The sequence below is a fragment of the Leptonychotes weddellii genome, chromosome 8 (assembly GCF_054177405.1).
Source record: "Leptonychotes weddellii isolate Sample4059 chromosome 8, ASM5417740v2, whole genome shotgun sequence".
Classification (NCBI taxonomy): Eukaryota; Metazoa; Chordata; class Mammalia; order Carnivora; family Phocidae; genus Leptonychotes; species Leptonychotes weddellii.
Window position 1 is genome coordinate 65,762,729 of NC_138376.1, and position 16,368 is coordinate 65,779,096.

General features: G+C 35.0%; 1 protein-coding gene across 1 annotated transcript in view; it reads right to left on the reverse strand.

Moving 5' to 3' along the window:
- The window catches only part of RNGTT (RNA guanylyltransferase and 5'-phosphatase), a 282,512-nt gene that overhangs the window by 116,493 nt on the left and 149,651 nt on the right, over positions 1-16,368 (reverse strand). The window contains 1 exon segment of the mRNA XM_081829361.1: positions 12,310-12,410. Within this exon segment, the coding sequence (XP_081685487.1) occupies positions 12,310-12,410 (101 nt within the window).

Here is a 16,368-nt window from a genome sequence, read left to right on the forward strand (position 1 = left end):
GGATCTGTTTAATGTTTCCTCATGGTTAGACTCAAGTTATATACCCACAGTCAGAATACCAGGTAAATGAAACACATGATGCCAATTTTCCCCTCACTGCTAATGTTAATTTTGATAAGCCAGTCATGGGGTTATCCAATTTCTCAACTGAATAATTACTATTCTTCCCCTTGTTAAGTTAGAGGCAATCCATAGAAAGATATTTCACAACCATAAAAATATTCTGCTTCTCATAAAAATTTCTCTCCTGGACTTAGCATCCATTGATTATACTTGCTTGAGCAAATCTTCACTATGATGGTGGCAAAATGTTTTCCAACTCCAAGATTCCTTCCACATGTACCAATGAGCATTCTACTCTAAGCAAGACTACCTTTTCTCCCCATTTATTATCAGTATGGGCTCATGGATTCCAATTTTTATCAAGGTTTGTAATTCATTACTATCCTTCATTGTTTTGGTATTCATACTGGCTTAGATTTGGCCAGTGGGAGTCACTTTTAGTTAGCTCCTGTATCCTTTCAACATGTCCCCAACTTTCCTTTTCATCTTTTTGACCACTTTCTTACTTTCTGGCATAAAAAATGTTCTAAGGTCATCCTTCAACTTCTGTGCTTAGTCCTACAATAAGCCCCTTCTTTGAGGATATCTGGTTCTCTTTAGTAGGAAATGATATTAGAAAGCAGCATCTTGGTGCTAAACTCATTATAACTAAGGCATCTGCTTCTAGGTTTTATCAGGGGGACAGAGCTAGGAAAAGTGTTTACTTGTGTGTACTACCCACATACATACATAGTACTCACTTAGATACGTTTATATATGCTTATATATTTGTATATGTGTGTGCACATATATACATATTCTATTATTTTAAAAATTCTAATCCATTCCATAGAATTCTTCACTGCCTTCTTCTATTCCATATTTTTGTCTTCCTCTTTCCTCAATGAGAACCCTGACTCCTAAAACGAGTACTCATTTGTTCAATCCCTAACACTTCTAAAACAGTTTTACATTTCTAAATCACACTGTGAAAAACAAATCTACTAAAAAAAGGAGTTCAAAATTTGTTTACAGTCCTCTCCATCTCACCCCTCCAGAGGGCCTACAGTCGAACAGTATGTTCATTAAGTTACGTAAATTCTCCCCCACACCCTGAATGTGATTGATTCAAGTAGGAATTTAAATAGTATTAAATCTATACAATATTCCCCAGAGGTATCTACCAAGTGACAAGCTTCTCATAACATAAAAGCTAACTTAGAGAAAAACTGCAATTAAGGAAAACGTACATTAGATTAGAGCAAAAGACACAAGCAAAAGGTTCTTATTGTAAAGAATAATTTAAAATGAATAAATATAAAAGTTAAACTCCAAAGAACCAAACGATGAAAAAAGATGATACCAACTTCTCTTTTCAATTAATAAGTGTAAGGAAGTAATTTGACTCCAGAGAAGTCACATGCAGATGTTTTGAAACCACATGCCCCTTTTCTCCTACTAGTTACTCATAGGCACTTTGACGATGATATTTATTTTTGGTAGTTGGACTGGGAAAGATTTTCTGTGATGAAATGAAAGCGTTAACAGGAATTAGTAATACCTACTATAGAAAGCCAGGCAGAGGAACTGTAAAGTCAGCTGTAGCTCCTCCTTTCCTCTCCCAGCCCACACTGGAAATAAAACATAATCAAGAATTTAATACAGAAACCCGCTAAAGGACTAAAATCCAAGGAAGCATTTGTCTTTAAAAAAAAAAAAAAAGTTTAGGTGATGAGAATATTTCAAATAAGGTAACTAAAGCAGTTACTATGGGCCATTTGTTAGAAGATGAAAATAGCCATTGTTACATACCAAAAAAAAAATATGACCAACTATATGCCAAATAGTTTAGTCATTAAGTATGCAATAACATTGGCTATATTAGTGTTTTTATCTCTAATTTCACTTAATAACATATAAAATAAAAGTTAAGCATTTCACTCCAAAACAGAGGCAGGAGAGGAAAAAACAAAAGAGAAAAAGACTCTGCTCAGCAAAGAAATGACTTTTTCCAAATAGTTTATTAGCTATATTCTTGCTGACTTAATGCTTTCTTATACAAGAACATTTTTTTCAACACTTGGAATATTTTACCACTCTAATTTCCTTCTTAAAAATAAAAACACTAGTTCAAACAGCATGAAAAAGAGAATTAATCATTCTGTTTTTTAAATAAACCTGAGCAAAAGAAAAAAAAAAACATTCTAGTCAGCAGAGTAGGACATCTTCATAGATGGTAGGTAAAGTAAATCAATAGGGTCAATAGGAGGTAAAGTAAAATCATATAGTTGATTCTACTGATTTCATTGTGCTTGCTATTAGGCTGGATTTCTCAACTTCAAATGCACAAACCTAAACAGGTTAAAGACCTGAGCTCCTGACTAGAAGGGAGAGGCCAAGTCCCCCTGAAGAAGGACCTAGCAACACTACCTCAAGTATATATAATATAAATCCACCACTGGCAAACAACAACCCGCAGGCCTTATCTATCCTAGCACCTGCTTTTGTAAATAAAGTTTTCTTGGAAACAGCCACACTCATTCATTTACATATTGTCTGACTGCTTCTGCACTACAACAGCAGAGTTAAGTGAGATAAAGACTGTATGGCCTGCAAACCCAAAAATATTTACTATCTGGCCTTTTATTAAAAAGAAGTGTGCTGACCCTTGCTGTAAATCTTCATCGAATTATTCTTCAAAACACTGGCAGTGCTTGCTAGGGTGATTTCGCACTGGAAAAAAGAAATATTCAGACCAGTCAGGGACTCAGATACACACTTTAAACTGACATTAATTATCAGGGACAGGAAATGCCATCATGGTCTGTCAATTAGAGAGAGAGCTTAGGGTGATCTGGTGATAAATGGGTTTCCGGCTCAAGTTTAAATCTAAATAGGACAATATGTCCACGGATGTAACCTATGGTTATTTTCCAGTTCCTGAAAGTATAATTGGAAGAGAAATATTTGGCAACTGGAAGAATTTCCACCTTGGCTCTCTGACCCAAGGCATAAGCATCACTATTCCAGGAAAAACCAAATGAAAGCCTCTAGAACTTGTACTCCCTGACACGGATCTAAAGCAAAAGCAATAATGCATCCACATCCTCAAGACAGGTGCAGAGATCAGTGCCACTATCCAAGACTTAAAAAGATGTTGGAGTGATAAATATCAATCATATATCCATTTAATTTACCTGTTTAGCCTATACAAAAGGTGGGTGATTGTGAAGAGTGATTACAAATTACCACAAATTCAATCAGGCTGTGACACCAAATGCTGCGGCTGTTTCTGATGTGCTATCTTTAATGAAGCAAATCAACACAATCTGAAATCTTACATACAACTACAGTAAGATGGCAAATATTTTGTCTCTATATTAACTGAGGTACTATCAGAAGATATTTGCCTTTGCCTGGCATGACCAACAACATAATTCATGGCCATCAACTCTCCCGCTTTTTGCCATAGTATAATTCGCAGAGACAGTAGTCGTGTTTTCTTAATAATTTAGTATTTATTATGTGACATGCAGTGGACTAAATGTTTATATTTATTTTCTCATTAAATTTCAACAAGAGATAGGCACTTCTATCATCTACATTATACAGTTGTAGAAACGCAAGAAACACAAAGATTAAATAACCTAAGTAAAGAGGGGCAGAGCCGAAACTGAAACCTAAGTAGTAAAATCCAGAGCCCCTTTGCTTAAGAGGATCCAGTATACTAAATCTGATGAATAAAAGAACTATTTTGTTTGCACATTTATCCATTTTTTTAGTTGACTGATACTTGCATTGTTTCTACTTTTTGGCTATTATGAATAGTATTGCTAAGAAGATTCATGTACAGATTTTTGTGTGGATATAGGTTTTCATTTCTCTTGGATATATACCTGCGAGTAGAACTGCTCATCATATGGTAAGTCTATCTTTAACATTGAGGAACTGCCAGAGTGGCTGCACCAATTTACAATCTCAGTGTTTGAGGGCCCCAATTTCTCTATATCCTTACAAAACTGATTATTATCTTTATATTTTTCAGAGACCGTGATCATTCTGACATTACACAGAACAAAACACTGATCCATAACACTGATGACTTTGGACTTATGCTTATTAAAAATGAGGAGGAGGAAGCATAAAGTTCTTTGGATGCCTTAGTAAGACATATGTGAGACAGAAGATGAGAGAGAAAGGGCACCTAGCCTGGGTGGCTCCGTCAGTTAAGCGTGTGCCTTCAGCTCAGGTCATGATCCCAGAGTCCTGGGATCAAGTCCCATGTGGGGTTTCCTGCTCAGCAGGGAGTCTGCTTCTTCCTCTCCCTCTGCCCCTCCCCACCACTTGTTTTCTCACTCTCTCTCTCTCAAGTAGATGAATAAAATTAAAAAAAAAAAAAAGTTGAGAAAGAAAATACACAAAAATTAAGGGGCTCAACACTGAAGTAAGATTTCTAGGAATCCAATGGTCTAAGACCATCAGATAGCCTCTCCAAGGTGAAAGAGAGGTTACTACATGCACACCATTTACCACTAAAAGGGGGAAGGGGAGTGAGGCACAATGCTTGACAAGCATTTATAAGGGATCAGAGGAAAAGAAAGCTCTGTAACAAATCCAGGCTGTAGTATAAGCTGTTCTATTACTTGAACCTTATAACCCAGTATATCCATTGTCCAGAGCTTTGGGCAAACCCCAACAAGAGAATCATACCAGTCTTCAGGGCTTTAGAGCAAAACCATGCCACTTCCTAAAGATCATAATTCTTTTGAGAAACAGATCCTAGCCTGTTATTGGACCTTGAAAGATACTGAAGGCCTAATCATGGGAAACAAGTAACCATATGATGACTTAAATTGCCCATGATGAAAGGGGTACTATTTAACCCACTAAGCCATGAAGTATAGGGGCAGTTGGAACAAACTCATTTCTAGGAGATAGTCATGATATCTGTCTCTGGGCAATGTTAATCACTCCTCAAATTCGGTCACAGCTGCATACAAATACCTGTTACTTAATGACTGAATCCTTAAGTTAGTCAACATCAGCAGTCCTGACAGTGGTCATAAGACCACAGCTGAAACTTCCTTTCTGTCCATTTCATTTTTCCTTTGTTCTGAGATGATCCAGACTTTTTACTTGGTGGGGTGACACAAAACCTTTATTCTGGATAGATTTTTATCCTCAGTGGTTTTACCTCTTTGTTTGTTTGTTTATATAGTTTTTCATTAACTTTTACTGTTGGACATGGAAGTACTAAGAAGCAGAGGTACCTCAGAGAATAACCCTAGGTTCCACAAGTAGTCCTTTCTAATGGTTTCTGTAGCAGCAATCCAACTTTTCTTTGGTAATAGAATTGGTCACTTTAGCCAGTAATCAGTCAATTAATCAATCTCTCTCTTTCTCTCTTTCTTTTCACTTGTTGGTTCAGTTACATGAGAAGCACAAAATGGTCAACCAGCAGTTTCAATTTCCAATTCAGTGGAAAAACTTTGTGTTCCTTGATACAGAAGCATTCCTACTTGCAAACCAAAATTTCTACACCAGAATTGCTGGGATGGGAAACAAAAATTCTGTGAGTAGATAGTCAGAAATCATATTGCAATGAGGACGGTTCTTTGACTCATGTATTTTGGCTAAGGGAGAAACTACGCTGTATATTTAGATACAGATTTAAAACCATGTCCCACATCCAGTGAGAACACCATCCTTTTATTAAAGTGTGGTCTTCTAACTGGTGTTGCAACTGAATTTTCAGCTAACCATCCTACTGTTCTGTTAAGTCAGATGCTTCTAGGTGGGAGGTAAGACCAGTGAATTTCAAGGCTATGAGCCTACTGCCCCACTTATTTTTGCTGTGAAGTAAGTTTTACGGCAACCTTTGCTAATGAATAAGACATCCCATAAGTCCATAGAAGGTAATGTTAGTAGAAGTGTTAAAGAGAAAAAAAAATTTTTTTTAATCTAGAATACTTATGTGATCTAGTAAGGATAAATTGCTTATCTGTGTTACTTCGAATAGTAAGAGAATAAATATATGCATCTCAAGTGAAAGAATATTTTTGCTGTTCTATGGAAATTAAAGTATGTGTAGAAGTGAATGGATAAGTAAACTAAAGAAGTGTACTATGCTAATATTAAACTATTGTCACTTGGTTTCAAACTCATTCTGTATGCTCCAATTTGTTATTCTAGAACTCTTGGTGGGTGAGGGAGGGTACTAAAAGACTAAAGAAGAAAGAAGGAAATTACTCTCTCCTGTTTGCACAAGTTTTCTACCCTGGGGTGACAACTGATCCCAGTAGTACCAGCTGGCTCCACTAAAGTTTTTCCCACAGACCTAGAACCAGCTTCACTGGGCCTCCTCTGAAAAATCAGCACCTGCTAGCCAGTACTGTACCCTTCCTCAGATGTCAAAATTCAGAGCCGTAAGATCTATCCTCCAAGATCTTGAGGCAACACCACCACCAGCTGGCAGTAACCTTCTAATGAGTTCTATAGGGCCCCCTTCAAACTTTTATATTTTAGTAATTCACCCTCATTCCTTTTTTCCTTGCATGGTAGGTGCTTCTTACAGTTACTATCTCTTCAACACTTCTTTGCCTTTTAAGTTCTTTAATAACTGATTACAATTCTCCATATTAAATTAATTCTGTTAAAATAACTGTTGTGGTTTTTGTTTTTTACTATGCCCAAACTGATAAATCTATTAATATCACATAACTATGTGTGAATATAAAATCAAACAATGAAGTTGGATAGTAGACGTGAGTTCAGTTTCAAACCTCTAAGAATATCTTGTATCTCAACAGGCTGGACCCATTTGTAAAAGTCACTATTTATGATGTTATTAGCAACTTTCCTCGAAACACACATGAAGATACAGAGATCTCAAAAGATTTATACAGTAAAAAAAAGACACCAAATATTTCAATTTCCCTATTATAAGTGATACTTCAATATAATTTTTATACACACACCTTTTGGTATTTTTGCTTATATATATATATAAACACATACATTTCACCATTTAATATTTCTTCAGTGTCTATTATATACAAGTTACCATACTAGGTACTAGAAATACAACTATGCAGAAGACAAATAAGACTTCTCCTTCCACAAAACTTGAAGCATACTTCCTCAGGGTATATGCTACCTTATTGCCCACCAAAAGAGTTGTACCAATTTGCATTCCTATCAAACAGAATAAGAGAGTGCCTATTTGCTCACACCCCAATCAACCCAATCAAAAGGGATATTGTTAATATTTGCCAATGTGATGGGTGAAAAATTAAACTTCATTGTTTTAGAATGTTTTATTAGAGCAAATATCTTTATCTTTTCACAGAAAAGTGCAACTTCTTCCTTTAGAACACTCCCCCCCACCACTTGATTATACAGGGCATACTTTTAATCTATGATATAACCACACAGTCTGCTGAGGTTAATTTAATAACTATAACCATCAAAATGACAAAAATAAACATTTATTAGATTCTATGCTGTATTCTTCACATGTATCATTTTATTTAATCCCTACCAAACCTAAAAAAGCAGCATTATTTTTGCATTTTAACTCAATAGCTTGTAAATATAAAGTCTATAATGGCAGAACCCATATTTACTTTGTTAACTCCTGCAATTTTATAGAGTATAAGCAAATCTTCACAACAAGAGATAAGAACTATTACTATGGGCATTTTTACAGATGAGGAAGCTTAGAAAGATTAGCAAGAAAGTAACAGCAGCAAGAAAGGACTGAAGCTAGGATTTGATTCTATACAGTCTGGGCCAAGTTGCTAATAACATCATGTTCCTAACCATTAGGCCTGTGTTCTTAACCACTATACATATAGCCAAGGTTATTTTAAGATATTTGTTACCAAAAAAATCTACAAATAAAAGTTTTGTGACTTTATGTTCTTGTTCTCCAGCTGTTTAACAATTTATGATTAATTACACAAGTAAGTTGAAGATATATGTACTTTAAAAGGGAAAAATTAATAGGGATTAGAATCAAATGGGAAATAATTCACACAGAAAACTGAACTTACACAGTTCAGCAAACAAAAGAATTGCAGGAGCAACAAAAAGGAAGTATGGACTTTTAAATCTATTTTAATTAAAACAAAAATGACAGCAAACATTTAAATGCTTAACATGTGCCATCTGTTCTATTTTACATATATTAGCTCATTTAATCCTTTTAAATCTTAAGTCTTATCAGGTCAATTTCTATTTTATGAATGAGAAATAGAAGGCACAGAAAAAAGGAATGTGCTCAAGGTCACACAGCTAATAAGGATATTTAAACCCAGGCAGTCTGACTCTAGAATCTGTGCTCTAAACTACTATGCTATATAAATAATAAATTTATACTACTCACCATAAGCCACTGACATTGTACTCAAGAGTTTGCACTTTCAAGAACAGACCTTTGTAATTCTAGCTTTTGACACAATGACCAGTTTTTGGTTATAGATAAGTTAATATAAACCCATAATATTTTTTAAAACACATAGCTCTCAGATAAAAATCTCTATTGTATGTCTATAAAGTTCAATACAATGCAAATAGCTAAGATATATAAAAGTTATTTTAGGCCATGATAAATCAAAGTTAATATACCCCAAATTATCAGAAATGATACTAAAAGGAGTTTAAAAAAAAAAAAGCAAAGTTTAGATTTTAATTGCCGACAGGGCATTTAATAACACATTTTTCTATTTGTATTAAATTTTAATCTAACAAGAATCTATACTATACCCACTTTATTACAGCAGCTGAGTAAAACTCAAAACCATACTTTGAAAGCCTAAGACTTCATTAAAAAAAAAATGGAGACATTTTCAAGGATTGGTACTTGTATTATACTTTTTAAGACATTCTACTCCATTCTAAGCTTTAGATTAGATTAGCTTTTAGATTTAGAAATATTTAGAAGTGCAATCAAGAAAAGAAATGAGCTTGTCTCATGGCATTTTAATATCTTAGTACCACTTCACTGGTCACATGCTTTGTCTTACAATTTAGAGACATGGCTACTCTCCTTTCAAACTATTACAGGCATATTTCTTAAAATGCCCTCTAACATACAGCATCTACCATAAGCATTAGATGTAAGCTCATTTATTTAGTGAAAACTGCTATAATACATAACATTCTTTACATTAAAAAAGCATATTATGCTGGCTAACTGAATAACACATGCTTTATGTAATAGTTATCACACTGTATTTCATATTAAATACCCTATTTTTGAAAACTAACACCCATGTTACATAAATAAATTATGTACCTACACAAATATAACTTGCACATTCCTATCATAAAATCACCTTAAGTGCTAACATTGTGGTGTGTTTAAAATTAAAAGAATTAAAAGTAATTCCTTTTTTTTTTGGTAAGAAGACATTTAAAATTAGGTAAAATTTTAAAAGAACAAAATATACTTAAAAACATACTAAGAACAAAGCAAAACTGGGATGACAAACTATTAAACTGAATTATATCTTGCTATATTTAACTGCAGTGGACAACTGCAAGAAAAAGATATTCTCATTTTTGCTACTTAGAAAATGGACATCCTATATATAGCCTCATGTAGCTTTTCAGTGCTAAGAATTATGATCTGTAAAAAGCAAAACAAAGTTTTTCAAAACTCCACAAAACATCAATGAAACACACACAAGGCCCTACAACCCAGCAATTGCACTACTAGATATTTACCCCAAAGGGGCACCTGCACCCCAATATTTACAGCAGCAATGTCCACAACAGCCAAACTATGGAAAGAGCCCAGATGTCCACTGACAGATGAACAGATAAAAAAGATGGGGTATGTAAAGAAAAAAAAAAAAAAAAAGATGGGGTAGGTATATATACCATTGACTACTACTCAGCCATCAAAAAAATGAAACCTTACCATTTGCAATGATGTGGATGGAACTGGAGGGTATTATGCTAAGCGAAATAAGTCAATCAGAGAAAGACAATTATCATATGATCTCACTGATATGTGGAATTTGAGAAACAAAACGAGCATAGCGGAAGAGAGGGAAAAATAAAACAAAATGAAATCAGAGAGGAAGACAAACCATAAAAGACTCTTAATCATAGGAAACAAACTGAGGGCTGCTGGAGGGCAGGGGGATGGGAGGATGGGGTAACTGGGTGATGGACATTAAGGAGGGCACGTGATGTAATGAGCACTGGGTGTTATATAAGACTGATGAATCACTGACCTCTACCTCTGAAACTAATAATACATTATATGTTAATTAACTGAATTTAAATAAACACACACAAGGATTTACACTGCTTAACAAAGTATTATAAATATAGCATTAGACAAAATAGAAGATTAAGTAATGAAGTGATTTAAAATTTTTATTTCCTCCAAAGAACCATATTCACCTATGTCTTTTAAGGAAAAAAAAAGAAAGATGCAGGCAGCCTACCAGAATTAATCCCTCAGCCTCCACTGTTTTAGAAGTGCAGCAGACTTCTAAAAGGAACTCCCAGAGAACACATCAAGCCTACACTCAGCTTGCTTAACTACTTATGTGTAGGTTCCACAGCGAACTGGCAACTCAGAATATCTGCATACTAGATACTTTGTCAGGAAGAATGATTTTGAATTCAGTACTTATCAACACTTATCCAAAGATTTTATGTATACAGTTTGGGGCAGTTTTAAAAAATTGGTAATATTTAATTATTAATATTATTAAGAATAGCATATTAATATAAAGCATTTGCTGATGCTTAATAACAAACTATTAATTGGTATTGATATTAATATCAATAGTTATCCAAAAATTAAATAAGAGAAATAATATTTTTGGATAAGTATTGATAAGAAGTAAACTTAAGATTATTCTTTCTCACAAAGAATCTGATGTACAGATATTGTGGGTTGTCAATGCTATTTCTTTTATCTAATCTTTGATATTATTTAATGAAAAAATATATATATATATCATGCAATCCCCAAAACAGTCAAAACTTTATCTATGTATCCTTGGATGAACTCAGACCAATACAGAGTAAAATACCTAAGCAACAGTATTTGGGGCCCCAGATAATTGTTCCAACTATACTTCGCTACTAAGTCAGAGACTCTTATTTAAGGATATAAGATATTAAATACTCTATTTTATGAAAATTGACACTCGTATGATTTATTAAACTCCCTTTTTTACTTAGGATTCACCACACTGCACAGTATCCTTTATCTAAAAATGCACAGTCTTTTAAGAAACTATCTTCTGGAGTCTGGATTCATATAACTGATCACATATCCTTCGTTCCATTAGCTACAAAAAGCAAATCTGCAGTTTACCTTTGGCAAGTAAAAATGATTTCATATCATGTACTAGTAAACTTTTAATCTGTCAGTGTTATCTTATTTACTTTCTCTTTATGATTTCCTTGATTAAACATTTCTTATTTTCGTGCTATATATTTACTTACATAAAAGGTCATAATTTGTGGAACAAGGTGAACTAAAACAAGGTTTTGGAAAAACAATGAAAATATTCAGGCTAAAGCACCTTTATTCTAAAATAGCAACCAATAAAGTCATATAAGTAAGATTAACCAGTAAATGAAAAAACAACCGTTATGAAAAATCTTTTTTAAAGATTTTTTTTTTTTTCAGAGAGAGAGAGAGCACAAGCTGGGGAGACAGGCAGAGGGAGAGGGAGAAGCAAGACTCCCCGCTGAGCAGGGAGCCCAATGTGGGGCTTGATCCCAGGACCCTGAGATCAGGACCTGAGCTGAAGGCAGACACTTAACAAACTGAGCCACCCAGGCGCCCATACATTATGAAAAATCTTAATGAAAGTCAACAATTAAACTATGGAGAAATGTTTTGCTATGCAAATGTAAGCTTGAAGTAGTTTCTTTCAAAGTAAAAAAGACTTCAAAACACTTAGTTGTAACAACCATGGTCATATATTTATAATTCAATTGGCAGGAATTGTCAAGTAAAATCTATTGTCACATTTACAATTTAACAAAGTTCATTTTTTATATTAGAAATAACTGTACTTTTGAAGACCAAAATTAGTAAAGTTTAAAGGATACAAAATGTTAGTAGCTCTAACAGCTGAAAATCAGATGTATAGGTATGTACGTATATTGTAAAAATAAAGTATTTTACTTTTGCGGGGGTAAAGTATATGTAAAGTATCCAGTAAACAGTGAAACCTTATACAAACAGTATGATTTCATGTAAAAATGGTGGCAAAAGTGCATACTTACCCTTCTCCTCCCATTCTTGTTATCTTTAGGCGGAAATCCACAGAATTCAGACTGGGAGGCTTCCATTTCAAAATATCATCACATCGACCAGGTTTATATTTCTAAAATGAATTAAAATGACAATGGTTAATAAGAAGCTAAAAAATTAAATATATCAATTACTTTTTATAGTATGCTTTGTACTTTTTTAAACTGAAGGACAGTTGATATACAATGTTATGTTAATTTCAGGTGTATAACATAGAAGCTGGACAATTTTACATATTCTACATACACACTGCTCACCACAAACAGTGCAGTTACCATTTGTCACCACACAAAGTTATTACAGTATTATTGAGTACAGTCCCTATGCTGTACTTTTCATCACTGTAACTTACTTTATAATTGAAAATTTGGGGCTCTTAAGGGAAATTTTATTTTTACTTTATTTTAAGCAAAATTACTACTTCTTTTCTGAATATAATTTTATCTTCAACTGATGGGCAAAGCTAGATACCTACCTGCTTGGTGATGGCCTTGCTCCTTTTTCTGCCAAAGCATGCAGACCCTTGTTTGTGAAAGTCCAGAAAAAGAATGAAACCTGTTATTCTCTCCAATCTTTCTATGACTTAAAGGAAGTTTGATCATTTTTTAAAAATTGTTTTTTCTTGTTCAGCTTTATTGTGGGATAATTTATAATGAATAAAATTCATGAGTAATTTTTTAAAAGATTTTATTTATTTATTTAAGAGACAGAAGTAGTAGCAGGCGGAGGGGTAGAAGAAGAGGGAGAAGCAGACCCCCAGCTGAGCAGGGAGCCCCAAATGGGGCTCCATCCATCCCAGAATTCCGGGATCATGACCTAAGCCAAAGGTAGATGCTTACCTGACTGAGCCACCCAGGCACCCCTAACGAGTGAATTTTAACACATGGATAAAATCACGTAACCACTACCAAAATCATGATATATAGCACTCAATCACCCCGAAAAGTTTCCTCCGGACAACTGCACTCAATTCCATCCAACTCTCTGGCAACAGAGACCTTCATCTTATCACTATAGTTGTATCTTTTCCAGAATTCATAAGAAATACTTAACCTAAGGTTTTGCAATATATCAGTGCTGGTGTACATATCAGCAGTCTGTTCCTTTTTATTACTGAGTGGGATTCCATTTTATGTATATACCACAAATTGTTTATGCATTTACAGACTGATGCATATTTGGGTTGTTCCCAGATTTAGGCTATCATGAATGAAGTTGCTCTGAACATTTGTGTAGACATGTTTTCCTAACTTGGGTAAATATCTAGGATTAGAATGGCTGGGTCACGTGGTAAATATATATTTAACATTATAAGAAACTGTCAAATTGTTTTAACATTTTCCATTCCCACCAGTAATATATGAGAGGTCAATTTCCTCCATATCCACTTCAGGACAAGGCATTGTTGGTCATTTTAATTTGGAAGTGTATCTCACAATTTTAATTTGCATTTCTCTAAGGACAGAAGATCTTTTTTTAAATATTTTTCATTTTTTTATTTAAATTCAATTAGCCAACATATAACACATCATTAGTTTCTGATACAATGTTCAATGATTTATTAGTTGCATATAACACCCAGTGCTCATCAAATCTCGTGCCCTCCATAATGCCCATCACCCGGTTACCCCATCTCCCCACCCACCTCCCTTTCCCCAACCCTCAGTTTGTTTCCCAGAGTTAAGAGTCTCCCATGATTTGTCTCCCTCTCTGATTTCTTCCCACTCAGTTTTCCCTCCCTGTCCCTATGATCCTCTGCACTATTCCTTATATTCCATATGAGTGAAAGCATATGGTAATTGTCTTTCTCTGATTATTTCACTTAGCATAATACCCTCCAGTCCCATCCACGTCAATGCATATGGTAGGTATTCATCCTTTCTGATGGCTGAGTAATATTCCATTGCTTATATGAACCATATCTTCTTTATCCATTCATCTGTTGAAGGACATCTTGGCTCCTTTCACAGTTTGGCTATTGTGGACACTGCTGCTAATAACATTGGAGTACATGTGGCCCTTCTTTTCACTACATCTGTATCTTTGGGGTAAATACCAAGTAGTGCAATTGCTGGGTCGTGGTGTAGCTCTATTTTTAATTTCTTGAGGAACCTCCATACTGTTTTCCAGAGTGGCTGTACCAGCTTGCATTCCCACCAACAGTGTAAGAGGGTTCCCCTTTCTCCACATCATTGCCCACATTTGTTGTTCCCTGCCTTGTTTATTTTAGCCATTCTAACTGGTGTATCTCATTGTGGTTTTGATTTGCATTTCCCTGATGCCAAGTGATATGGAGCATTTTATCATGTGTCTGTTGGCCATTTGTAGGTCTTCTTTGGAGAAGTGTCTGTTCATGTCTTCTGCCCATTTCTTGATTGGATTATTTGTTCTTTGGGTGTTGAGTTTGATAAATTCTTTATAGATCTTGGATACCAGCCCTTTTATCTGTAATGTCATTTGCAAATATCTTTTCCCATTCCACAGGTTGCCTTTTGCTTCTTCCTTTGCTGTGCAAAAGCTTTTTATCCTGATAAAAGTCCCAATAGTTCATCTTTGCTTTTGTTTCCCTTGCCTTTAGAGATTGTATCTTGCAAGAAGCTGCTGTAGCCAAGGTTGATGAGATTCCTGCCTGTGTTCTCCTCTAGGATTTTGATGGATTCCTATCTCACATTTAGGTCTTTTCATCCATTTTGAGTTTATCTTTGTGTACGGTATAAGAAAATAGTCCAGTTTCATTCTTCTGCAGGTTGCTGTTCAATTTTCCCAGCACCATTTATTGAAGAGACTATCTTTTTTCCATTGGATATTGTTTTCTGCTTTGTTGAAGATTAGTTGACCATAGAGTTGAGAGTCCATTTCTGGGCTCTCTATTCTGTTCCATTGATCTATATGTCTGTTTTTGTGCCAGTACCATGCTATCTTTATGATCACAGTTTTGTAATAGAGCTTGAAGTCAGGCATTGTGATGCCCCCAGCTTTGGTTTTCTTTTTCAACATTCCACTGGCTATTCGGGGTCTTTTCTGGTTCCATACAAATTTTAGGATTATTTGTTCCAGCTCTGGGAAAAAAGTTGATGGTATTTTGATAGGGATTGCATTGAATGTATAGATTGCTCTAGGTAGCATAGACATTTTAATAGTATTTGTTCTTCCAATCCGAGGGCATGGAACGTTTTCCCATTTCTTTGTGTCTTCCTCCATTTCTTTCATTGAGTGTTCTATAGTCTTCTGAGTACAGATCCTTCGCCTCTTTGGTTAGGTTTATTCCTAGGTATCTTATGGTTTTGGATGCAATTGTAAATGGGATCGATTCCTTAATTTCTCTTCGTTCTATCTCATTGTTAGTGTACAGAAATGCAAGTGATTTCTATGCATTGATTTTATATCCTGCCACTTTGCTGATTTCCTGTATGAATTCTAGCAGTGTTGGGGTGGAGTCTTTTGGGTTTTCTACATAGAGTATCGTGTCATCAGGAAAGAGTGAGGGTTTGACTTCTCTGCCAATTCAGATGCCTTTTAATTCTTTTTGTTGTCTGATTGCTGAGGACTTCTAGTACTATGTTGAACAGCAGTGATGATATGGAAATTCCTGCCGTGTTCTGACCTTAGGGGCAAAGCTCTCAGTTTTTCCCCACTGAGGATGATATTCGCTGTGGGCTTTTCATAGATGGCTTTTATGATATTGAGGTATGTACCCTCTATCCCTACATTGTGAAGCGTTTTAATCAAGAAAGGATGCTGTACTTTGTCAAATGCTTTTTCTGCATGTATTGAGAGGATCATATGGTTCTTGTCCTTTCTTTTATTAATGTATTGTATCACATTGATTGATTTACAGATGTTGAACCACCCTTGCAGCCCAGGAATAAATCCCACTTGGTCATGGTGAATAATCCTTTTAATGTACTGTTGGATCCTACTGGCTAGTATTTTGGTGAGAATTTTTGCACCCATGTTCATCAGGGATATTGGTCTGGAATTCTCCTTTTTGGTGGGGTCTTTGTTTGGTTTGGGGATCAAGGTAATGCTGG